This window comes from Capricornis sumatraensis, chromosome 6 (assembly GCF_032405125.1).
Source record: "Capricornis sumatraensis isolate serow.1 chromosome 6, serow.2, whole genome shotgun sequence".
NCBI classification, from domain to species: domain Eukaryota; kingdom Metazoa; phylum Chordata; class Mammalia; order Artiodactyla; family Bovidae; genus Capricornis; species Capricornis sumatraensis.
Window position 1 is genome coordinate 34,952,405 of NC_091074.1, and position 27,763 is coordinate 34,980,167.

General features: G+C 41.1%; 1 protein-coding gene across 1 annotated transcript in view; it reads right to left on the reverse strand.

The window, feature by feature from the left end:
- The window catches only part of SH3GL2 (SH3 domain containing GRB2 like 2, endophilin A1), a 222,281-nt gene that overhangs the window by 47,752 nt on the left and 146,766 nt on the right, over positions 1–27,763 (reverse strand). The window contains exon 2 of the mRNA XM_068974181.1: positions 11,260–11,328. Coding sequence (XP_068830282.1) covers positions 11,260–11,328 — 69 coding nt within the window. The remainder of the gene's footprint in view (positions 1–11,259; positions 11,329–27,763) is intronic.

Consider the following 27,763-nt stretch of genomic DNA (forward strand, 5'->3'; position numbering starts at 1 on the left):
AAGGAAAAGAACTGATTTTCTGATGGTAGAATACCAGGTATCAATTAAGTTCATAAGAACTTCATTGTTTTGAGTTCAAGGGCTCCGTCCTCAATTCAAAATTTTTCCATAACTTACTATATCTATAAAGTCAACCTTTCAGGGGTAGGGTAAAGCCTCCTTCTCTTTTATAATCAGAAACCAAACCATAACCTGAAGATTTTATTTTTCAGCTTTGTTTTTCAATATTCAATCATTTCCACTTCAGTGATAGTCAGATTACTGAGTTTTAAAGAGTTTGTAACTACTGTGATTAATAGAGGAAAACAACTTTTTCTTATGTCGTCATTATGGTATCAAATTACCATAAAAAACACTATTTTAGAGATGCCTGTCCATGTGTATATTATGTACCACATCCTTTTGGCTAACTTGAGTTTTTAACACATCTTAGATTTGAGTATGTGGCTAAGTAGTATTTTATTCTGCAGGAAGTAGTGGTCCCCTGGAATTGTACAGTGCAAGACTTGTGTGGCTACACACGGACGTCTTGGAAGTATTACCAACCAAACACTATGCACTCGATGTCATGAAAATGAAGTCAAAGGGTGTGTGCAGGTAAAAAAAAAAAACAAAAAAACAGGCTGAAAGTCTAGGCTACATGTGTGACAGGATAAAAACACATATTTTCTGCTGGCTATATGGCAGAGCTTAAGGCATCTAATGGCAAATGTATTTAAATGACCTGTGAGGTTATGATGGGAATGAAAAGAGTTCCAAAGGTTAAGGTTTCTAAGGGAGAGTGCCAGAAGGACTGAATTGGCCAGTTGTTTTCCTGAAAGTGAAACATAGGCACATATTCCTCTGATTTTTTTATTTCAGTCTTTTCAATACGAAGATTTTAGCAACTCTCAATACATTAGGAGGTTCCTCCTCCACTATCCAGCCTTGTAATTTTACAATTGTGGGTAGGGAGAGAAAGAACTCCGTCAACTCTCTTATTCACTATCACATTTTCCTTCTTCATGCTGCAACAAGGGTTGGAAAACTATGGCCAGCAGGCCAAATCTGGGCTGTTATCTGTCAATTTTTTTTTTTAATGGTTGGAACAATTCAAAAGAAGACTATTTTGCTGCATTTAATAACTATGTGAAATTCAAATTTGAGTGTCCTTGATTAAATTTTATTGGAATGCAGCCATGCTCCTTCATTTAAGCACCGCCAGTGATTGCTTTTTCTCTTCAGCAGCAGAGGTGAGGAGCCACAAAAGAGACTGCAAATGCCCTCTGGCTCAAAGCCCAGTGTATGTACAGAAAATGTTTGCTGCTCCTGTGCTGAGGTTCTATTGTACTTTCACAAAGGCATGCCATGCTGAATCTATGGATGCCCATCATTCCACCAGCTGCCTCAGTCTTCAGAGACAAGATACAAGAGAACTGAAAAGCGCCAAATTGACTAGAACGGGGCCTTTGTTTTGAGGCACCTAAAAATGACCTGCCCTCTTTGGAAAAGGAACAGTCAGCGTGTTCTGAACACAAATGTCTGCATAGGTGAAAAACGCAGCATTTTTTGCGGACTAACAAAAGAACTAAAAGATATGACTTCATACCATTAGACAACATTCTACCAGATTATACAGCATTATGCCAGATGATGTCACAGGGGACACAGTAGCAGAATTTAAGGACAAAAAAATGGACACCTTAAAATGCAACAGTTTGTGGGTCTAGTGATCAATACTATATGGATGAATCAGGCATCCACTTGGACATGGGGTAAGTTACAGTGTTTACACAAAAGAAATGTTAAAATATTATATGAAACATGAAAAGTATTTCAAATTCTTAATTTTTCTGTCACTGAAGTTAAGAAAGTATACTTATTAAGAATGTACACACACCCACTTAAAGTACTAAGGACCTGAGGGAGAACACATAACTAAACAAGCCACAGGAACCTGATGAAAATGGCATCCTGGGAATGTCTGTCTGGCAGTGAGATGCAGGCTGGTCCATTAAGGGGGTGTCTTAATAGTTCCCTCTTGACTTGGAAGAATTAGTGTACCTTTCCCAGACTGCTGTGCTTTACAGCAGTTACCTTATGTATTTGGAAAGCCTGATTAATAAACTGTGTGCTCACAACAAAAATAACAATGCATTAGGACAAGACTGCCCCAACATTTTTTTTTTTTTTTTTTTGGCTTCTTAGGCATTTACCTTTAATGAACATTGGCTTGGGAATATGTGGAAAACACTTAACTGAGAAGATGCTAAGTTTCAGGATAAGCATAAAAATATCTTTAAGCTCATTGTGTTTGTGGCTCCCATCCATCCTATAATTCTATACCAGGGAATGAGTGTCTCAGTACAGTAATCCACACCTTCTCCTTTAACACCACCATGAAGACATTCACATATGTGACAGGTACACTCAGGGATGTGTAAAACCCTGAGCATGCTTGCTGGGACTCTACTCCTTTCCCTTCCATTTGAGATCTATCACTAGAATCCAAGTAAGAAGGACATTATTAAAAATGACACTATCAGTGGTGGTTTAGTCACTAAGTCATGTCCAACTCCTGTACACCATGGACTGTAGCCCACCAGGCTCCTCTGTCCAAGGGATTTCCCAGGCAAGAATACTGGTGTGGGTTACCATTGCCTTCTCCAGAGGATCTTCCCAACCCAGGGATCAAACCTGGGTCTCCTGCATTGCAGCACATCCTCTAACAGCTGAGCCACCAAGGAGCCCCAAATGACACTATTAGTAATAAATTCCTTGCCACACCACTCAAAGGAGATGGCAACTAGAGTGCTTCATACAGAATACAGGAACTGTGGGTTTAGCCACAGTGATGGAGAATTCAGTAATTCCCAAGGCTTTTTTTTATTAAAAAGTTCTGACAGTGGTAAGTTCTTTCTTCTGTTAAGCCTGAATCTGTTTTCCTATAGCTTCTACTCATCAACGCTAGTCTACCACGTGGGGTTTAATAGAAGGATCTAGCCCCTCTCCACCCAATAACTAATTATACATGGAGACAATGGCCATGGGAGCATCTCCACAGCCTGCTCTGCAAACAATACACTCTCGCACTCATAAGGAATGTCAATCGCTCCATTCTTTCCCAAATTTGCTTGTCTTCAAACTTGAGGCTACCCTTATATGTATGGCTGAGTGAGTCTCTTTGCTGTTGTCCTAAAACTATTACAATATTGTTAATTGGCTATACTCCAATATAAGGGCTTCACCAGTAGCTCAGTGGTAAAGAATCCATCTGAGACGCAGATGATGCCATGGGTTCAATCCCTTGGTCAGGAAGATCCCCTGGAGGAGGGCATAGCAACCCACTCCAGTATTCTTGCTTTGGAGAATCCCATGGACAGGGGAGCTGGCAGGCTACAGTCCACAGGGCTGCACAGAATCAGACATGACTGAAGTGACTGAGCATGCACTCCAATATAAAATAAAAAGTTTTAAAAATACTTGAGGCTGCCCCTTCAGATAAATTCCATTGTTGTTAAAATGGTCTATACCAATGCTTTCAACTCAAGGATTCCTGGTTTTGATAGCTTTATCTTAGCCCCCAAGATGGTAGCTACACTTTGTCTTTGGCTCCCAGACAAGCCCCCAAGATGATAGTGATAAGATATCCTGATACCTTGTCTTGGGATCTCAGATGAGCCCTCAAGATGATAGCTTTAGCTCAGCCCCAAGATGATAGCTATACTTTGTCTTGGGATCCCAAATGAGCCTCCAAGATGATAGTGATAGCTATACCTTGTCCTAGGATCCTGGATGAGGCCCAAAGATGATGACTTATGGTGAATGGTGCTGCCAGATTAGTGGTCTCCAAAGCAGAAGATTTAACTCCAGGACCAAAGACAATCTCAGTCACTCAGAGCTTTGTGTAGATTTTTATTTAAAGTGAAAGTGACAGAAAAAGCTTCTGACATAGACATCAGAAGGGGGTAGGAGAGTACCTGCCTTGCTAGTTTAAGTAGAACATTAAATACTTTTCTGCTAGTTGCTAAGAACAGAAAAAAATACCTTAAGGCTGTAAAAATTTTGCCCATACCCTTTCCCATGGATGACATCAGCACAAGATTAGCCAGAAGGAACAGATTATCCCAGAGCTCAAGGCTGTGGAAGTTCTACCCAGACCTTCTCCCATAACATACATTCTGAGCTCAAAAAGAGCATGTCCTTGAGCAAGAGATACTGCTGGCTAAGAGGCCTATGTGAAATAGGCCTTTCAAAATAATGTGAAAAAGAAAGAATGTTCACCTCCTTCTGAAAGGGACCTTAGGCTTGGACTCCTTATCAATCTGCCTAAGTTAATTTTCTCAGTTTCAACAGCAGGGATTTCCTATGCTACTTTTCAGGCTGCAGAAGGAGACACTGTATTCCTTGGCTTGGACTTTTCCATAACTCATGTACACAGAAACAAGAGAAAATTTTGGAATTTAGCTCAGGTGCCCTCTCCTCTAGAAACGTTCCACTGATCTATCCAGTCTGAGATAGGTCTTCCGTGAAAATACTTCCCAAAACACCAAGCACCATGTCTTGTAAGGCAATCATTTCTGTGCCTATTTCTTCTATCAAAACTGAAAGCTCCTTGAAGGCAGGAACTGTACCTTAATCATCTTTGTATTCCTGGTGTCCAGCAGCATGCCTGTCACATGGAAGCATTTACAGAGATTTCATGCGAATTAATGAACATAGTCACACACACACACACACACACACACACACAGAATCACTGCAACAACTGATGTAAATCTGTGAGGAAACCAGAGGTCCCTTAAATTCCAGTACTTCCTCTTGCTAGGGTAAGCACATTCACTGACACCACGCATCCTGGACAGGCACTACAGTAACCATTTGCATGAGATATTTTACATGACAGGAGCTCCTCTGTAAGGAACACAGATCTAACAAGCCACTACCAACCAGAAGAATTTGGGAAACATCAAAAGGTGGTCCTACCACCTCCCAGATTCCTTCTCACCGGCATCCATCTTGGCTGAGCAATGCCTTGAGGAAGCCAGGAAGGACCCTGAGTCAGAATGACTGGCAAAAGATAACCTGAAAGCTAAACTCATGGCTGTAAAACCTGAGATTGTGAGCCATGTGGCAGAGCAGTTCTCCTGGGTTCCCTGACCCTACTTCTCTCTGCCCGGGCACCCTTCCCAATAAAGTCTCTTGCTCTGTCAGCTTGTGTGTCTCCTTGGACAATTCATTTCTGAGTGTTAGACAAGAGCCCACTCTTGGGCCTTGGAAGGCATTCCCCTTCCTGCAACACTCTTGCCAAAAAGTCTGAAGCTTTTCAAAGAAAAAAATCCATACAGTGGATTTTTGAGGAATCCACACAATGTTGGAGGAAGCTTGTAAGCAGCAGATACTATTGAAAATAATGAAGAAACAATTCCATGTGAGGCAACTATGGAGAGGACAGAAATAGTGATAGCAGGGTTCCTGCAGAGACAGTACAATGGAAGGATTCCACCCAGTCAGCTCCTCGAGGGGAAGGCTACAAGGGCTAAGAGGTACACAGGTAATTTTACTGCATCTCAGCAGGAGAGTGGTCAGAGTGGCTTTTTAAAAAAATTTTATTTATTTAATTGGAGGCTAATTACTTTATAGTATTGTAGTGGTTTTGCCATACATCAACATGAATCCACCATGTGTGTACATGTATTCCCCATCCTAAACCTGCCTCCCACCTCCCTCCCCATCCCATCCCTCAGAGTCATCCCAGGGCCCCAGCCCTGAGCACCCTGTCTCATGCATCGAACCTGGACTGGCGATTTGTTTCACATATGATATTATACATGTTTCAATGCCATTCTCCCAAATCATCCCACCCTCGCCCTCTCCCAGAGAGTCCAAAAGACTGTTCTATACATCTGTGTCTCTTTTGCTGTCTCACATACAGGGTTATCGTTACCATCTTTCTAAATTCCATATATATAGGTTAGTATACTGTATTGGTGTTTTTCTTTCTGACTTACTTCACTCTGTATAATAGGCTCCAGTTTCATCCACCTCATTAGAACTGATTCAAATGTATTCTTTTTAATGGCTGAGTAATACTCCATTGTGTATATGTACCATAGCTTTCTTATCCATTCGTCTGCTGATAGACATCTAGGTTGCTTTCATGTCCTGGTTATTGTAAACAGTACTGCAATGAACATTAGGGTACATGTGTCTCTTTCAATTCTTGTTTCCTCGGTGTGTATGCCCACCAGTGGGATTGCTGGGAAACTAGGAATACCCACTTCTCTTTCCAGTAGTCTTGCTTGATGCAAACCTCTAATCTATCTCATTTTGTTGTCTAATTGCACCCCTGAGAACACAGCTGAACAAAGGTTCTCTATTCTAAATGCTTGATGAACAGAAAACAAACCATGGAGAGGTGATCCTTCTGCAGGCTTTGGAACACTGAGTAAAAATCTTTGAGTAATAAACACATTAACAGAAGGCACAGTTTGGGAGTCTAAATCTAAAGCACGTGTTTTCCAATTACCACATAAGTCTCTACCTTGAATGTGAATTTTAACATGAGTGGAGAGTGCAAAACTTGGCACAGAACCACAGATAAGGCAAAAGATAAGTGGAATAAAGTGGAATTAAATGATTTCCACACCTCACTTAAATCTAAATCTTTCAATTTACCTAGTTATAAGTCCAAATACAAAACCACAGGTGTGTTCTTCAATCAACAAAACTTCATTAAAGGAATACTTAGATTTTGAAATAAAAACTTCAGAAACTCATTATTTTCTAGGAAATAGGAGAAATAAGCATTACCTGGTGGCTCAAACAGTAAAGAATCTGCCTGCAATGCAGGAGATCTGGGTTCAATCCCTGGGTTGGGAAGATCCCCTGGAGAAGGGAATGGCAACCCTCTCCAATATCCTTGCCTGGAAAATTCCATGGACAGAGGAGCCTGGTGGGTTACAGTCCACAGGGTTGCAAAGAGCTGGTCACAACTGAGCAACTAACTTTCCTTTTTCAGACTTAGAGGGACATCTGTGGGTCTTTGTCTGAAGCAGAATATTTATAAGATGTTCTTTTATTTCTATTACATTGCAAGATTGGTATGGATTCAAAGCCTTAATTAGTCATTCAGTTATAAAGTCTATTCTCCAAATTTCTTCTTTTTAGTCTCATTTTTAAGAAACAGAAAGCTAGTCTCAGCTTTGGCAGTGGGCTACCGAGCTTATTGCCTTATGTCCTGGCAGAGGCTGAAAGCAGGACTCCAATTCTGATTCCTTGGTCCTAAATTCCTAAATATAATACCTGCCAAACCAGTCATTAATGACAGAGCTCTGACCGAGTGGCATATTATACATTCCCTCCAGGGTGGGGGAGAAAGGGAGGGAGACATCAAAGGATAAGAGGGATGAAGGAAGACTGGGTGTAGACAAGATCGGTGCAAATTAACAGACCCATGGAGCTGCTGATAAAGACGGGTATGGAATTCCAATAGAAACGGTGAAGGAGTCAAAGACAAGTTATTCTGAGCATGTGTGTCAGATTCTAGAGCCCCAGATGCTGTAAAAGAAGGATGGGTAGAATTCTGTTTCAAAAACTGAACAGCAGTGGCCTGGCTTTGGCTGAAGGTCAGGTGGTATTTCAAACCATCCAGAGATGAGAAACAGAGACCAATGCAGACTTCAGTCCAATGGAAGCAAGCGGCTGTCAGGCATTCAGTGTAAAAGGCTGGCTTCCCAGACTTCAGGTCGGGGCTCAGGACTCTCATATTAAATGTCCTATCAGAAGGGTCCTTATTCTATCAGTGAGTTCAGCTCAGTTCAGTCGCTCAGTCATGTCCAACTCTTTGCAACCCCATGAATCACAGCACACCAGGACTCCCTGTCCATCACCAACTCCCAGAGTTCACTCAAACTCATGTCTGCCAAGTCGGTGATGCCATCCAGCCATCTCATACTCTCTCGACCCCTTCTCCTCCTGCCCCCAATCCCATCCAGCATCAGGGTCTTTTCCAATGAGTCAACTCTTCACATGAGATAGCCAAAGTATTGGAGTTTCAGCTTTAGCATTAGTCCTTCCAATGAACACCCAGGACTGATCTCCTTTAAGATGGATTGGTTGGATCTCCTGGCAGTCCAAGGGACTCTCAAGAGTCTTCTCCAACACCACAGGTCAAAAGCATCAATTCTTTGGTGCTCAGCCTTCTTCACAGTCCATCTCTCACATCCATACATGACCACTGGAAAAACCATAGCCTCGACTAGATGGACCTTTGTTGGTAAAGTAATGTCTCTGCTTTTCAATATGCTATCTAGGTTGGTCATAACTTTTCTTCCAAGGAGTAAGCGTCTTTTAATTTCATGGCTGCAATCACCATCTGCAGTGATTTTGGAGCCCAAAAAAACAAAAGTCTGACACTGTTTCCACTGTTTCCCCATCTATTTCCCATGAAGTGATGGGACCAGATGCCATGATCTTCGTTTTCTGAATGTTGAGCTTTAAGCCAACTTTTTCACTCTCCTCTTTCACTTTCATCAAGAGGTTTTTTAGCTCCTCTTCACTTTCTGCCATAAGGGTGGTGTCATCTGCATATGTGAGGTTATTGATATTTCTCCCAGCAATCTTGATTCCAGCTTGTGCTTCTTCCAGTCTAGCATTTCTCATGATGTACTCTGCATAGAAGTTAAATAAGCAGGGTGACAATATACAGCCTTGTCGTACTCCTTTTCCTATTTGGAACCAGTCTGTTGTTCCATGTCCTGTTTTAACTGTTGCTTCCTGACCTGCATATAGGTTTCTCAAGAGGCAGGTCAGGTGGCCTGATATTCCCATCTCTTTCAGAATTTTCCACAGTTTCTTGTGATCCACACAGTCAAAGGCTTTGGCATAGTCAGTAACGCAGAAATAGATATTTTTCTGGAACTCTCTTGCTTTTTCCATGATGCAGTGGGTGTTGGCAATTTGATCTCTGGTTCCTCTGCCTTTTCTAAAACCAGCTTGAACATATGGAAGTTCACGGTTCATGTACTGCTGAAGCCTGGCTTGGAGAATTTTGAGCATTACTCTACTAGCGTGTGAGATGAGTACAACTGTGCGGTAGTCTGAGCATTCTTTGGCATTGCCTTTCTTTGGGATTGGAATGAAAACTGACCTTTTCCAGTCTTGTGGCCACTGCTGAGTTTTCCAAATGTGCTGGCATATTGAGTGCAGCACTTTCACAGCATCATCTTTCAGGATTTGAAATAGCTCCACTGGAATTCCATCACCTCCACTAGCTTTGTTCGTAGTGATGCTTTCTAAGGCCCACTTGACTTCACATTCCTGGATGTCTGGCTCCAGCTGAGTGATCACACCATCGTGATCATCTGGGTTGTGAAGATATTTTTTGTATAGTTCTTCTGTGTATTCTTGCCACCTCTTCTTAATATCTACTGCTTCTGTTAGGTCCATACCATTTCTGTCCTTTATCGAGCCCATCTTTGCATGAAATGTTCCCTTGGTGTCTCTAATTTTCTTGAAGAGATCTCTAGTCTTTCCCATTCTGTTATTTTCCTCTATTTCTTTGCATTGATCGCTGAGGAAGGCTTTATCTCTCCTTGCTATTCTTTGGAACTCTGCATTCAGATGCTTATATCTTTCCTTTTCTCCTTTGCTTTTCACTTCTCTTCTTTTCACAGATATTTGTAAGGCCTCCTCAGACGGCCATTTTGCTTTTTTGCATTTCTTTTCCATGGGGATGGTCTTGATTTCTGTCTCCTGTACAATGTCACGAACTTCCATCCATAGTTCATCAGGCACTCTGTCTCTCAGATCTGTCTATCAGATCTCTGTCTATCAGTGAGGTCCACCTCAAAAACTTGGCCAGAAATACCAGCTATTTAGCTGGTTTATCTAAACACTGAATGGTCTATTTCACAAGACTCTGGTCTCTGGGCAACTCATCTTTTGTTCAGGAACTCCAATGCATCCGGTCCTCTCTTGCTTGATGTTTCCTTTACTAGAAACACATTAGGCTCTGCTAATTCTTTATATCCTCACTTAAATATCAGGAAAGTCTTCCCTGACCACCCTATGTGGGTGAGTTTCCTCCATTCCAAGCTTCTCTAGTGCCATGTTTCATTACCCTTGCCACACTGGACAGTAATTGTCTAAAGTCTGTTTTCCACACTAGATTATGAATTTCATTCAGTCAGGAACCTTATCTATCCTCTTTCCTAATGTATCCCACAAGCCTGCCTCAAAGGAGGTACAAAACAAAAATTCATCAGTGAACTCTTCAGAACAAAAACTGAAAAAGTCAGGGCAGAAAGCATCTATGAATTTTCTGCTTGATGCTTCATGCAGAAAGCAAAAATATTAATAGGAAAACTGAGGTTGCCCACTGGAACTGATATAGACTAAGTAAAAAATGTGGTTTCTGGGTATCATGGGCTTTTGATGTTCTCTCTGTTCAAGTACCCAGTTTGGATTCCCAGATCCTTTACTCATTCACAATTTACCATCTAAAATAATTAACTGCATGATGTAATGTCCATTCTCCATCATAAGCCTATGTATCGCTTTCAGTGAACAGTCTCAAAATGAAAGAAAAGCAAAAGGGAAAATATGGCACCTGTCACAAGAAAAATGAAAAGGCGTATTTTGTTCACCATCTCCACTCTCACTTGTCGAGCATCTGCTCTTTTAAGGAAAAATGTTATATGATTTATATTATTTTTCATCCTTAATAAATCTCTAAGAATGAACATGTATTCTCCTTTTACATTTATGAGAATACAGAGGCCCAGAGCAATACCCTGACTTGTGTAACAAGCAGTGTAGGTGGAACTCAGGCCAAGAGCAGACAGGCTCACAACAACATTCACTGCACCTGCTGACTCTTGCTGGCACAGTCCCCTCAGGGAAGTTCTCGAAAGCTAGAGAGTGACTAAAACTCTCCCCCAAACATCTGATACATTATTCCCCACCTTCTCTTCTTTTTGTACCAGCCCAGTCCAATTCAAACACCAGCTCCATATTGTCCTTATTTGGAAAAGTGATGATAAAATCCATTATGACATTTCACCTTCATGGAGGCTTTGTTCTCAGGATAGTTTAAAAAAAAAAAAAGGCACTTTACATTTTCTGTTTTACAATAGTCACTAAAAAGAGAGTACTTATAAGAGTAACTTTTGCATTCTCAGGTACCAGTGGAGAACAGCTTCCCCTTTCCTCTCTCCCTTCTCCACTTAGTATGCTGGGAGATTTCACGTCAAGGGAATCTAAGTGATGAAGACTCACCCTCTCCATCTCTTTGAAGTCATCATCCAGCTTGGTTCCTTCAGCTCCTCCAACCTTCTCACTCACTTTCTGTAGAAAATAACCAAAAAAAAAAAAAAGGAATTAGTATAAATAAATTTTCTTTTAAAAATATGTGTCACAAGTTTCAAGTGCTTTGACAAATATCATCTAATGTAACATCACAACTATTCTCTGACATGGGTAGGCAGTCCCATTTTCACAGGAGGCAACTGTGTATCAGAGGATATGAATAATTAACCAAAATCCATGCATCTGGTAGATACTGAAGCAGGAATTCAAAGCTGTGTCTTCTGATTTCAACTCTAGTGCTCTTTCTATTATATGAATCATCATACAACTGTCAAATCACTAACATTTTCCTTTTGAAAGTTCCAAGGGACAATAGCATCATACAATAATCACTTCCCTCTGATAATGGATCTAAAACACTGCCTAGGTAGAAAATTACTGCATCTTCAACCTATTTTTCAATGGGCTGTTGAACAGATAATCGCAAGCATCTATCAAATTGGTATGAAAAATACCAGCCTAACTGATCTTCAGATAAAGGAACTTAAATTGTTATCTTGCAAATCTCCCTGTAGCTGTCCATATCCTTATATACATAAGATAAATTGTGTGTAAAGATGTTGAGGGTATTTCTTTGCTACCCAGTCAATTCCCATTATCATACATTCTATGTTCATCAGTTTACATATGCAAAGGTACATTTTCTACTTGTAGAATTCACATCATTAAAAAATTAGATATTCTATTGTTTTGAAATAAAGATCAAATTAAGTCTAATAAAAATTACAAAGAAATCACAAGAAAAATATTTCACTTTCATTAAAAACAGGAAATATTAAATACTAATGACACCAGAATGTCATTTCTCTTAAAATAACTGTAAAGGTAGTTAGATGCTTTTTACTAAGATGTCACTGTGCTACATAAAGTTATCACATACATATACTGAAGTATAAGTTTTCATTCTTTTAATAGCCACTGTGTTGAGGGTCTTTGCAGAAGATCCCCACCATGGTCAGACCTGCAGCAACCTTAGTAACAACTGGGTCATCCAAGTAAGCTTGGTTTACCTCCTTCTAAAAGGGCCCTGGGATACATGGCTCACTTTCTTGCCTTGGAAGCTCTGACATCCCCTTATTGAGGGCTGAGGTATAGTGCTTACATTCTCCTTCTTTAACTCTTGTGTTCTGCCACCAGGAAGAGCTTTAGAAGAGATCACTCTTGGGAAAATCAAGAGCCTGAATTCTTTCACCACTCTGGCCCAGATTTCACTTCAACAGCAGTAACAGAAGGAATATACTGAGATGAAAGATTATGGCATGGACTGCAGTGGCACACCATGTTGTTATGCAAATTAAATGGTATAAAATATAAAAAACTCCTGTCTGAACCTATCAGACATACAATATATCCTAATTCCCTTCTCTCACCAATAACCTGCATCTGCTGGGCTTCCCTGGTCTGCTTAAAAATCCTGGTCTTTTCTATCAGTTTACTTAACTGCTATTTAATATCTTGAGAAGAATCTAACAATTTTCAGAAAACTGCTGCTGCCAAGTCACTTCAGTCGTGTCCGACTCTGTGTGACCCCATAGACGGCAGCCTGCCAGGCTCCGCCATCCCTGGGATTCTCCAAGCAAGAACACTGGAGTGGGTTGCCATTTCCTTCTCCAATGCATGAAAGTGAAAAGTGGAAGTGAAGTCGCTCAGTCATGTCCAACTCTTTGCAACCCCATGGACTGCAGCCTACCAGTCTCCTCCGTCCATGGGATTTTCCAGGCAAGAGTACTGGAGTGGGTTGCCATTGCCTTCTCCATCAGAAAACTGAGACTTGCACAAACTTTTTTATGAGGCTTGCATAAATTTAAAAAATTTACCTGGAAGGCAATTTCCCCAAGTAAACCCTAGGTGGCTTTGCATTCACACCGCAGTACTGAAGAGCTGTCCATGGTGCTGGCCATTTCTGCCTAAAGTTCTTTGGATCAAATGGCCAGAAGGCCAGAGTTCGATTCACCGTTTCAACCCTCAGTCCTTGACATCAGCGCTCTCACTTAGCTTGTTACCTAAGTGATGGCGGCTATCAATTATTTCAACAAGATCAGCTTCCGTCTATGGGGTCGCACAGAGTCGGACACGACTAAAGCGACTTAGCAGCAGCAGCAGCAGCACAGATCTAGGCTTTGTGTGGCCTCACTATCAACCAAATAAAAGCCTGTATCAACTGATCTGGCACAGCAGCTACTTTTTGCTTATTTCCTTAAAGATGTTACCAAGCCAGAGAGAGATGGAAAGGCCTTAGAATTCAGTTTAGAACCTCCTAGTGGAATTCCAAGTGTCAATAACTTAACCTGCATGTTCAAGTTTAAGTCACAGAAAATTAGGAATAGAAGGGAACTTAAAGGTTATTATTATCAAATTTTCCTTATCAGGAAACAAATTTTACTCTGATTTTTACACTGATTCCCTCCCTTTCACTTTGCTCAGTGATGGTAATTTCAGTTCATATTTAAGCCCCTCTTGTGTCTTATTCTTGATGTATGTGGTTATCTGTTAAATTTGGGCCAGGAAACTCTATAATCTTGTTGAATTCCTATGCAATAAAGAAATATAAGCCTCATACTCCCAACTCAACTGTCTCAGTTCTACCTGACTGTCTGCAATGTCAGGCCCAAGGCCCCACTTTGATTAAAGAGAATCATTATAGATATATTCCTCCCATGATCCATGAATGAGATGTTTAATTTTCATTTGCAAAATTGTCACAAAAACCAAGTAGCTGAAAAACATCTCCATTTATAGTAACAGAAAATCCTGGTAACTTTGGTTAATCACATTTTTACCATATCTAAGCAATAAAATAGGACCTTCATCAAAACCACAAAAGCTTATATTATACTTTCAACCTATACTGCTCAACTGAAAGTAATTTTAATTTCCTTCTTTTTTATATCCATCAATAGGTTAGCACCAGAGTGGCTCACTGTATTATAGGAATACCAAATGAGATCACACTGGCCATTAGTAATTCAGAACTAGTCCTAGTAACTCACACAAAGCACAACTCATCAGTCCATCAGTCCACTGACTTAAACTATGTGGCTTAAGTACTCTGTGTGTGTGTGTGTGTGTGTGTGTGTGTGTGTGTGTGTGTGTGTGTGAAAGAGAGAGAGAGAGAAAGAGTGTGTATGTGTGAGAGAGAAATGGTGGGGAGAGAGAGATGAGGAAAGAGAGAAAGGGAGGGGAGGGGGACAGAGAGGAAGGAAGAAAGAGGAAATATGAATCTGTTCTCCACAAAAGCTGACATTTGAGCTGCTATGAGAGAAACTGTTCACCAAATATACTGAATGAGGCTAACAGATACTGGTCTTGGTCTGATTGCTTGGTTGATATAAATTTCTTATCTGATTTGATTCATGGCAAAAGAAAGAATATTCAAAATGACATCTACACTGTTCTCTGGGCTGTTTTTTCCCCAAGTCACAAAGGATCTAAATATACCAAGGCACTGAATTAAACCATGTGCTAAATAACCATCTTCTCATTTCTTAGGAGTATGCCAAATATTTTCTCCTCCTGTTCTCTAAATAACATTACTAAAACTTCTATTGCTTTTGCGTATGTGAGTCAGGTGAGGAAGGCAGGATCCCTGAGCTCATCTGGCCAACAATGAGTTTTGTTTTCCTTGGTGGTGGTTTAGTCACTAAGTCATGTCCAACTCTTGCAACCCCATGGACTACAGCCCACCAGCCTCCTCTGCCCATGGGATTTCCCAGACAAAAATACTGGAGTGGGTTGCCATTTCTTTCTCCAGGTGATATTCCCAATTCAGGGATCAAACCTAGGTATCCTATATTGCAGGCAGCATCTTTACCACTGAGACACTAATATAGCTCTTGCTTTCCTTACCTAGTACCATTTATTTAAGAATAGTTTTGCTCTACTATATTCAAGAGGTGGTTCCTAAAAAGATTTCATATTATTGAATATTTTCCGATATTGTTTAGTATACTTTAGCTAGTATACTCACTTTTTGAGAAATTGATCCCCTATTTAAATAAACATTAGCAAAAGTTATTTGAATCAAACAAAACAGTATAAATGAGTCAATATGCCCACCTGTACCATCTAAAAACAACTCTCCTGTTCAAAATCTTCCAGTGTACTTAGCTAGCACAACACTGAGAACTTGTGCTTCTGATCTTATTTTCTATTACACTCTCCATATATATTCCAACCGAACCAAAAAATCTCATCTTCCTCTATGTTATTCTTCATTGTATTCATCACAAGATATACTCAGTAAAGATTTGTGGACTGAACTACAGTGCAATTTTGTAAATGTTAATGTTAAAAAGACTGAAAGGAGGCATAAAGTAAGGCAAACAGGACTGATCATTTCATTTCACTCAGGGGTGGTTTTTCAAAAGGCATAACTCTTCAAAGAAAGAAAATAAATAATATAATCAACTCACATTTTAAATTAAAAGTCTTAACTCTGAGTCTGCAGTCGTGTTGCCTCACGCTATTTTTTCTATATGCCAAATAAGAAAAATAAGGGGACCAGCAGCAGGAGGCAGCTGAAATAAATGACCACTGTTCTCAGCACAAAGGATGAGGATGCTGCAGGCTCTCCAACAATGACTCATCCTCCCCTGCATGAATTATCACCTCTAGGCAAAAGACACTCCAGCCTCTAGCTGCAGCTCTGATACTTCCCTATATCGCACTTCAGTCAAACACTGAATACCCAACTACCTTATCTCCAACGGCCTTTTATAAAGGTCTCCTTGAAAATCACATCATCAGTGAAATTCAATAGACTTAAGACCAAATTTATTCATACTCCACACACCTGCAAAGTTATTTACTGTCTGATGTCCCTATTTTTCTTTAGCTTTGTCTCATTATTCATTATACAAAGCCAGATCTTACCAGTCACCAAATATGCTGTGTTAATTCCTTTTGCCTTGTACCTGGACCTATATTATTTCTCTTTTCTAATTTTCAAATCCTGCCAAGTACCTAAGATGTACCTAAGTACCTAATCCAACTTTCACCTTCTCCATCTTCATCTTGAATGCCCACCCTAGATGGAAGTTACTATATTTCCACTGCACTCTTAATGAAACACACCATCTGTTGGACTCCCTGGAACTAGCTACTTGATGAGTAAAACTGCTGAGAACTTTTGCTTATCTGATTATAAAATTTAAAGGTGGGAATCATATCACATGCATCTTTGTCTGAAAACTTTTGCAGTACCTAACACACTGCACAGCAGAAAATCATCAGTTGAAACAAAAATATGTGTCAACGAATTATCCTAAGAGCAAAATAAATCAAAGGAGGACCCTTAATTATGAGTGAGCACTTGTTCTTTATATCATTTCTGAGAGTTTTATCTCCCCTGTAAAACGTTATAACTTTTTTGCTGTTGACAATAAGTAAAAATACAGCAAACTCAAAATATTGCTTTCCCAATATTTGTAGAAAGACATCAACAATTTGTAGAAAGAAAGAAAGTGAAAGTGAAGTCGCTCAGTCATGTCCGACTCTTTGCAACCCCCTGGAGTAGAGCCTACAAGGCTCCTCCATCCATGGGATTCTCCAGGCAAGAATACTGGAGTGAGCTGCCATTTCCTTCTCCAGGGGATATTCCCAACCCAAGGATCAAACCCGGGTCTCCCGCATTGCAGGCAGACGCTTTACCCTCTGAGCCACCAGGGAAATCAAATAAAAGAAGCCCATACTCTGACTCTATGAAAGTTCTTTAATTATTATTCATTGGTTAGGTACTAAAATTAAAATGATAATACTTGACAACATGCCTAATATTCTGAAGGAAACAGGAAAGTCAAAATCACGGCAATATTATCTTGGTATTTAGCTAAATACAAGTAGACCTAGCTTTTCCAGATGGTGGTGTTGCCATGTATGAAAGGGAGGATGGATGTACTTTACGGGATACAGGTTTCACACTAGTTTTTCTCAGCTGTCTTTAAATTGGAATGCTTAAATGCCATGATGTTTTGAAAGTGAATTTCAAAAACTATATACTATTTTTCTCAATCAGAAATTTCATATTTTCTTGAAAATGAGTAAAGGCATTTTCATCTATCTAAACTAAGTTAATTGAACTAACTGTGCTAATTCTGCTGCTGCTGCTAAGTCGCTTCAGTCGTGTCCAACCCTGTGCGACCCCAGAGATGGCAGCCCACCAGGCTCCCCTGTCCCTGGGATTCTCCAGGCAAGAACACTGGAGTGGCTTGCCATTTCCTTCTCCAATGCATGAAAGTGAAAAGTGAAAGTGAAGTCGCTCAGTTGTGTCCAACTCTTAGCGACCCATGGACTGCAGCCCACCAGGCTCCTCTGTCCATGGGATTTTCCAGGCAAGAGTACTGGAGTGGGGTGCCATTGCCTTCTCCATGCTAATTCTATTTCTCACTATACTGAAGAAAAATAAAAAGGTTTGTCAACTACAAACTGGTGCTTGCCAAGGGCATTTGCCATCTTGTCTTCATGGGGATTGAATCCTGTGCTGCTGTAGATGCTGACCTTTGACACACCTGAAGGGAGTTCAGGGTAGAGAATGAGTCACTCTGTGCTTCAGTGAAACTGATAGAACAGGTCTTAAGATACATATTTTCAGCAACTGATTGCATGATCCCAATCCTGTATCTCCTCATATCTAGAAAAACACTAAATCCCTTTATGGTGACATCAGCTCCTCAGGAGTAACAGAAAACCTCTTGTAAAGTAAGTGCTTAATTGCAATGACCACCCCCTTCACCGAAATCACATACACTGACCTTCCCTCACTGTCCGGAGCAGCTTCTCAGAGCTGTCTCAGGTGCTGTCTCCTGGGCTGCAGTCCTCATTTTGCCCCAAATAAAACTTAACTGCCACTGTCATGTTATGCATCTTTTTTGGTCGGCGGATTCCTCTCACAATTATCCCCCCTGCCCCAAGCATTCAACAGAATGAGGAATGATTTTCTTTGAATATCTGAAGCCAAAAACTTTAGAATGAGTTAGGAGAACTAAGCACTTGGCCCTTTTCCCAACTTTCAGCCTGTTAGGTAGGTAGAATAGGAAAAAGGAGTCCAAAATGGCGGTGGCTAAAAGACAAAGAAGGTCCGAGGACCAGAGTGAAGACTTCAGGTAGAACAAACAGCACTCCTGGCCAAGCCCAATTTGCACAGGGCAGGCCCAGGGGGAGGAAAAACCTATAAAAGGAGGAGCCAACGCGCACTCTCTTTCTCTCCCGCGTGCATGCGCTCTTTCTCTCTCTCTCTCTCTCTCCCTCTCTCTCTCTCCCACACGCTCCTCCACTCTCTTCCCTTCAAATCTTTGGGTTGGCATGCCCTCACGCTTCGAGGATGGATTCTCCTGCTATCTTCTAAATAAAATAGAGCTGTAACACTGATTTGCCTAAGAGCTATAACACGGTTTGCCCAAGACCCAAGAGCTGTGACGTGCTGAGGGCTCTAATGTCCATTGCTCCAAATCTTTGTTGTGAAGAGACAAAGAACCGGGGAACATACACTCGCGTGACAGGCCTATCTTGCTTTTTGTCAAATACTATATAGAAAATGCAGAAACTGATTTGCATGATGTTCTAAGCTTCTGGTGTGGTTCACTCGGGTTAAGAGTAATAAGTTTCTAAGCTCTGTTGCACCAAATTGAGAACTTCCCATGCACTATGTGACTACTTACACACACACCTCAAAGGGAAATGGTAGTATTTATAATTGACGTATTATGCAAATTTCAGTCCCTCCCTAGAAAGACAGTTTATACTATCACCTACAGCTGTATTCACAAGTGATCCTATTTCTGTCTTCTAGAAAAAAAAAGAAAGTTAAGTACATAAAATGTACATAATAAAAACCAATAACCACTTCTCCATTTTTCATTCATCCAAAGAATCTAGTTCCTCATCAGATAAGGGGTAATTTGGGAAGGGGGATTCACAGAATTTGAAAATATATCCATAGAGTTTCCCATCCCTGGCAATAGGAAAAAAATCATGCATTTTCATAGTCTACAGCAATAAGCCACCAAAACTGAGCAAAATATAAAAAGACAATGTCTGCTAAAAATAGACTCCAAGACTTAGGGCTAGAATTATGTCATATACTATTTTTTTTTATTCTATTTAAAGCTCAGTTATAAAATCCCTTGAGAAAAAAGCAGAACTTAGAAAGAAAAAAAACAAACAAACAGTAATTCATCTGGGATTTCAGGACCCTCTAATGAATGCCCTAAAACATAAAGCCCTATGACTCAGCTGATAAGGCAAGGGAAAGTAGCCCTAGGTCTTCCATTGTTAAGAGTAACTATTGGGAAGCTCTTTACTTTTTGGTAAACTGAAACTACAAACTTCTCTGGGCCTCTGTTTCCTCATCCACAATTTGGGGTAGGGTGTGGTGAGATAACCAGGAGAGTTCTAAGGTGTCTTTCAATTTAAAATTTGATATCTACTTCTAGTATGGTTAATTTGATGAATCAATTAAGCTAGGCTACAGTACCCATGCTAGCAAGGTAATGGTCAAAATCCTTCAAGCCAGTAGCTCAGTCAGTAAAGAATCTTCCTGCAATGCAGGATACCCAGGTTCAATTCCTGGGTGGGAAAGATACCCTGGAGTAGGAAATGGTGACCCACTCCAGTATTCTTGCCTGGAGAATCCCATGGACAGAGGAGCCTGGCAGTCCATGGGGTCACAAAAGTCAGAGATGACTTAGCGCCTAAACCAACACCAGGCTTCAAAAGTATATGAACTGAAAACTTCCACATATACACGCTGGATTGAGAAAAGGCGAGGAACCAGAGATCAAATTGCCAACATCCCTTGGATCAGAGAATTCCAGAAAAACATCTACTTCTGCTTCATTGATATGCTAAAGCTTTTGACTGTGTGGATCACAACAAACTGTGGAAAATTCCGAAAGACATGGGAATACCTGACCACCTTACCTGCCTCTTGAGAAGCCTGTATGCAAGTCTAGAAGCAATAGTTAGAACTTGTCATGGAATAACTGACTGGTTCAAAGTTGGGAAAGGAGTACATCAAAGCTGTATATTGTCACCCTGCTTATTTAACTTCTATGCAGAGTACATCATGAGAAACACCAGGCTGGATGAAGCACAAGCTGGAATCAAGACTGTCAGAAGACACAGATGACACTGCCCTAATGGCAGAAAGCGAAAGGAACAAAAGAGCCTCTTGATGAAGGTGAAAGAGGAGAGTGAAAAAGCTGGCTTAAAACTCAACATTCAAAAAACTAAGATCACAGCGTCCAGTCCCATGACTTCATGGCAAATAGACGGGGAAATAGCAGAAACAGTTTCCAGATGGGGAAACAGTGGCTGACTTTATTTTGGGGGGCTCCAAAATCACTGCAGATGGTGACTGCAGCCATGAAATTAAAAGATGCTTACTCCTTGGAAGGAAAGTTATGACCAACCTAGACAGCATATTAAAAAGCAGAGACATTACTTTACCAACAAAGATCCATATAGTCAAAGCTATGGTTTATCCAGTAGTTGTGTACAGATGTGAGAGTAGGACCATAAAGAAGGTTGGGCACCGAAGAACTGATGCTTTCAAAATGAGGTACTGGAGAAGACTTTTGAGAGTCCCTTGAACTGCAAGGAGATCAAACCAGTCAATCCTCAAGGAAATGAACCTTGAATATCCATTGGAAAGACTGATGCTAAAGCTGATGCTCCAATACTTTGGCCACCTGATGCAAAGAACCAACTTATTGGAAAAGACCCTGATGCTGGGAAAGATTGAGGGCAGGAAGAGGTGACAGAGGATGATGAGATGTTTAGATGTCATCACCAACTCAATGGACATGAGTTTGAGCAAACTCCAGGAGATAGTGAAGGACAAGGAAACCTGGTGTGCTGCAGTCCATGGGGTTGCAAAGAGTTGGACACGACTGAGCAACTGAACACCAACAACAACTGTTCTCAGTTATTCAGTCAAACACTAATCTAGGTCTTGTTGCAAATATCGTGCCTGGCTCTTTATGACCAATCTGGATTGTGGCCCACCAGGCTCCTCTGTTCGTGCAATTTCCCTGGTGAGAATACCGGAGTGGGTTGCCATTTCTTCCTCCAGGGGATCTTCCTGAACCAAGGATAGAACCTGCGTTTCCTACATTGGTAGGCAGATTCTTTATGACTGAGCCACCTGGAAAGCCCCAAGGGAGTCTACAGATTTGTGGTTAATTCCACAATCAGTTGAGCTTAAGTAAACACAATTGTCCTTGAAAATGTGGGAGAGTTGCATCCGACCAACTGAAAGGCCTTAAAAACAATACTGAGGTTTCCTTGAGGAAGAAAAAATTCTGTCTCCATATCCTACTGGGTCTGTTCCTCTGAAGAGCCCTAACTGACGCGATTTCTACCTGCTGGAGTGGTATTTGTAGTACATCAAAGGCAGATAACAATTAGAAAAGGAAGAGAAAAAGAAAATACCATGAAAAGTTTCTGAAAACAAAATGCCATGGAACTCTTACCCTCTTGACCTCACATTCTAGGGTTATTTTGAGGCAAATCTCCTTCTAAAATTAAAAAGAAATCCTCTTTGGTAGGAGATGCCAATTAAAGTAGAGTAACTGACAGTCCCTGGGTCTCAGCTGCAGGGCAGGCAGCTGAGAATATGCTCCATTGCTATCACTAATGCTTGGACAGCCTGCATCCACCCACTCAAGGTAATGCAGAAAGCAAACATCAAGGACAAGCTGCAAGCCAATGGGTATTTGAAGACACTTGAGAGGCATTTCCTATAAGTATGTCATATACAAATTCATTCAGTTCTCCATACAGCATTTTATGTCACCAAATGTGGCACCTGAGCTTTATCCTGAGATAAATGCTCCTCTTTTTCTAAAGCCAAAGGAAGCTGGCACCATGCTGTTAGCTGCAATAATAAATCATAAGCTATAACTTAAGTAACAGTAAGGAGACGATGAGAAGAGGCTGCAGAAATAGTCACAAATGTGGATGGACCACCTCTTGGCATTCAGTGAAGAAATACCAGACCCACCATCTTATATAGAAAATCACTGACCTGCTAATGTGTGGGTGTTCTCAGTCATGTCAGACTCTTTGCAAACCCATGGGCAGTAGCCCACCAAGCTCCACTGTCCATGGAATTTTCCAGGCAAAAATACTGGAGTGGGTTGCCATTTCCTCCTCCAGAGGAATCTTCCTAACTCAAGGATTGAACCCGTGCCTCTTGTTCTGCACTGGCAGGCAGATTCTTTATCACTGTGCCAGCTAATAGAGGATTCAACTGGGAACAAAGAATAACCACATAAAACTCAGAAAGATGGATCCCTCCCTGAGATATCAACTTTGGTAACTCATGCTGTAGAAATTCCATCATCTGAACCCAAAATGTTAAGAGCACCTTAATGTCAAGGCAGATACAAATATAGATTTCATTTACAATCTGGGCAGAATTTCCTGCGTGCTAAGCAGCCTATCACTGCCTGAGAAGACTATGCCCTGGTAAATGCACACTCTTGCTTCCACCCTGAGCTTCAGGTTCTGCGGCCTGCACTGCAGACGAATCTCTGGAGACTCACACCTTGCCAGCTCACGCTGAGGTCAGAGAAGGAGAAGCGGAGGAGGCTCCCCACCCCCAGTCATACAAACTCCTGGTTTGCCTTTTACTCGTTATTTCTAGTATTAGGATTTTGACTTCTAGTAAATTCTAGAATTCTGCCCCTGCAAGCGGCATTTCACAGACAAGGCTGATGCAATAGTTAGAGCATATATTCAGAGTAATGTCACTGCATCCCACATCTGAAAGCTAACCTGACAACTTGTTTGCCAGTACACTTTCAAGGTGGAAAAGAAGCTACTCATTTCACCGTCCCATTTCCTACTGTCTCAGTCAATTCTGTACCAATAGCTATACTCTACACTTTCATATACATATACATATATGACATACATACACATATAACATACATACACATAAACATATAGATATATAAACACACAGATACATATATGTGTATGTATATATAAGTATATATATATATATGATAAATAACAGAGAAATATTTGGCATTTCTCCAGGCTTAGAGTTGCTCAGAGTTGTCTATCAAATTGGGGACGTACTCTAAATACATTTCAGCACTCCAAACTGGCACTAATAGCTTTCTTTCCTTTCAAGTTTCTGCCCAGTGCTTTTCAATCATGTGGGAGACTTGCTCTTGAATAAGCTGACTTCTTGCAAAGCTCCAATAAAAATATGCCAAAAACAAACTAAGGAAAGGACACAGTTTTTTAAATTTTTCTCAGGCTCACCAAAGTGCAAAAGTCAGCTAGTGAGTAGTAAGTAGTGGACACAGAGCCTCCGAGAGGCTGTCCTCTTATTTGTTCCATTTGAACATGAGAGAAGAGATAGAGGAATATTTGGAAAGGGCAGACTCTTGAGAAGAGGCTGGCACCTCTTTTCATGACAAAAAAAGGTGAAGTCAAATATGTGCCAAAACAGGGGCCCAAGGGTAATTGTTTAGAAGTCACTTTCCTTAAGCTCTAGAGTATAGGGAAAAGAAAAATGAATTAAAAATTTTAACAACTTTAATGACACAAAGATCACTCATTTAAAGTACACAATTCAGTGACTTTTAGTATATTTACAGAGTTGTGTGACCATCACCATAATCTAATCAAGAAATCAAGAACAGTTTCATCATACCAAAAAGAAACCTGGTACCCATCAACAGCCACCGCCTAATCCTCGCCCCGCAACTCCACATAATGCTCCGCTGCCCCAGCAGCCACTAATCTACTTTCTGACTGTATGGACGTGTCTGTTTTGGATATTTCATATGAATGGAACGATACAATTATGTGGTCTTTTGTTTCTGGCTTCTTACAGACAGCCCCTACCCTTTGTATCCTACACCGGCCTCTTGTTTGTGAAAAGCTTTTGTCTCCTAGACTTTCCCGGAGTTCCAAAGAACAAATATAATCAGAAAAGTGAGAAAATGCAGAAACAAAGGAAAACAGTCAAGCAAGACTACATAACAATAGGTTGCTGCTGCTGCTGCTGCTAAGTCGCATCAGTTGTGTCCGACTCTGTGCGACCCCATAGACAGCAGCCCACCAGGCTCCCCCGTCCCTGGGATTCTCCAGGCAAGAACACTGGAGTGGGTTGCCATTTCCTTCTCCAATGCATGAAAGTGAAAAGTGAAAGTGAAGTCGCTCAGTCGTGTCCGAATCTTAGCAACCCCACGGACTGCAGCCCGCCAAGCTCCTCCATCCATGGGATTTTCCAGGCAAGAGTACTGGAGTGGGGTGCCATTGCCTTCTCCGAACAGTAGGTTAGTCATGAAACAAAGTCAAGGACCTTTGGTTCCTCCTAAGAGCTACAGGTAATATCCTGAGCCATATGCTTGAATTGCTCTGCAGATCCTAAAATCTCTGCCAGGTGGAAGAAGCTAACTGCTTGATGGCCATGCACATACAGCCCCCAGACCAGCTGAGGTCTGAGTGTAGCGCTGACCCCTGTGTCCGCATGTGCTTAGCTCACCAGCCAGCAATCAGAGAACTGTGCACTAGCCAATCATGGACCCCCTGACCCACTCCCTCACTGTGTCTTTAAAAACACTTCCCTAAAAGCCATGCGGGAACTTGGGTCCTTTGAGCATAAGCTGCCCATTCTCCTTGCCTGGCCCTGCAGTAAACAGTATTTCCTTCACCACAACCTGTTGTCAGCACTGGCTGTGCTGCACATTGGGCGAGTGGATCCAAGTTTGGTTCAGTAACACTGGCTCAAACTCTATTCAGCACTTGTTAGGTTTTATTTTGTATTACCATCATCTACTTGAATGCATCTCTAACATATAGAGTTCCCGGAAGGTAGTGATCTTGGTTTTGTTCATCTCTGGTTCCTAGTGCCGAGTTAGTCTGGTGCATGGCTGGCCTACAAAGTATAAGCGGATGAAAAGGCAGTACACAAAGCTATGCACGAGTTTGGTCTCATTTTTTTTTTTCCTATTTCATTTCTATTTGCTATCATTTCCCTGAACAATCACTGCATTTATCTTTTCTTCTTTCCTTCAAAATATCTCTCTGCTGATGGTGATGGCAAAAGTGGATATTGCCACAGGATAATTAGCAGCAGCTCTGGACACAATTTCCAACAGTAGCACCATAAACAGTTTTTCTAAAATGATTATTAAGATACTATGCTGGCATGACTGTTGATAAGAATACAATGAAAAAATTTTTTTAATTTACAAATGATAAATGCTAGAAAGGGTGTGGAGAGAAGGGAACCCTCTTATATCACTGGTGGGAATGTAAACTGGTACAGCCACTATGGAAAACAGTATGGAAGTTCTTTAACAAATTAAAAATAGAGCTACCATATGATCCAGCAATCCCACTCCCAGGCATATATATAGAGAAAATCATAATTTGAAAAGATACATGCACCCCAGTGTTCACTGCACCACTGTTTACAATAGCCAGGACATGGAAGCAACTTAAATGTGCATCAATAAAAGAATGGATAAAGAAGACGTGGTACAAATATACAAAGGACTATTACTCAGCCATAAAAAGAATGAAATAATGTCATTTGCAGTAACATGGATGGATCTAGAGATTGTCATACTGAATGAAGTAAGTCAGACAGAAAAGACAAATATCATATGATATCACCCATATGTGGAATCTTTAAAAAGGCTACAAATGAACTTATCTACAAAACAGAAATAGTTACAAATGTAGAAAATAAACTTATGGTTACTGGGGTGAGGTGGGGATAAACTGGAAGAGTGGATTGACATATGCACACTACCAACTAATAAGGACCTACTCTACAGCACAGGGAACTCTATTCATACTCTGTAACGGTCTATATGGGAAAAGAATCTTAAAAAGAGTGGATATATGTATATGTATAGCTGATTCGCTTTGCTGTACACCTGAAACTAACACAACATTGTAAATCAACTATATCCCAATAAGACTTAGAAAATGGTGAAAATAAGGGAGTAGGATGAAAGCAAGGATGAAGTAGGATGGAAGCTGGACTGCTCAACAACCATTTAAAACACTAGTGATTAGACCAAACAGTCAAAAGTGGGTCCTTTTTTGTATGCTTGTTGCCTACCACAACATCTCCACCACCAGCACCATGTTAGAATCTGGCTACTTTCCAATCTCTATTGTTCATTCATTGGGGAAATACTTACTGAATTCTTTTTATATGTCAGGCATTCAAGAGACCAGGAGGAGGATGTGCAAGGGCCCTAGGGTATACTGGGTAAGCATGGCTCCTCCAAGAGCCCTGCATGAAAGATTAGAGGGGAAAGAGAAAGATTCGAAAGGGAAAGAGAAAGCACCCAAGATGAAACTGGAGATGCTGGAAGTGAGAGAGTCAATGCCTAGGTAGGTTGCTAAGAAGTCCAGGGTTCCCGAGGAAGAGAAAGGGGTCCGGAGCCCTTGAGAAGGAGAAAGGGGTCTGGGGCTCTCGAGGAGAAAAGGAACAATGTTCTTTTCTACATTGCTTTGTCTTAGTCAATATAACAATGTATCTTGCTCGAGGACATGTTTCTCCTTAACAAGAACCTTCTGACTAATCCCATCATTTTAAAATCTATATCATGGGAGTGGGTCTGGTAAAATCTTTCTATTGTATGTTTTAATCTTGTTAATTTAAGATGTACTTTGTGGGAGTGGGTCTGAAAAAAGTATATAAGGCCTTGATAAGGCTAGCCAGTACTTTGGCCACCTCATGCGAACAGTTGACTCATTGGAAAAGACTCTGATGCTGGGAGGGATTGGGGGCAAGAGGAGAAGGGGACGACCGAGGATGAGATGGCTGGATGGCATCACGGACTCGATGGACGTGAGTCTGAGTGGACTCCGGGAGTTGGTAATGGACAGGGAGGCCTGGCGTGCTGCAATTCATGGGGTCACAAAGAGTCGGACATGACTGAGCTACTGAACTGAACTGAACTGAAGGCTAGCCAGTGGGGCACTCTCCGCCCCCCTTCTGATGTCTATGTCAGACGCTTTCTCTGTTTATTTTCTTACTTTCATAAAACTCTGCTACACAAAAGCTCTTGAGTGATCAAGCCTGGTCCCTGGCCCGGAAGCTAAATCTTTTTCGGAGATCACGAATCCAACATCATTCACCATAAGGTAACAGAAGGAGGCAGATGCTGCAAGCCCTTCTGAAAATATGAGGGTCTTCACTGGAAGAGCAACGAGGGTAAAATGAGAGGATATATGATTTTAAAACCCCATGCTAGATAAATTTAGTGCAAAGTCACTCAGCCAAATAAGAGGTCACAAAAGGATGGTGCTTCAGGAACAGGTTTCATCCCTACTGGGAGGGCTACCCATTTTGCTTTCATTTGCAAGACCACAAAATCATGATTGTCACAAGTCTGGCATGCACAGGGGAACATATGGCTTCTTTCTGAAA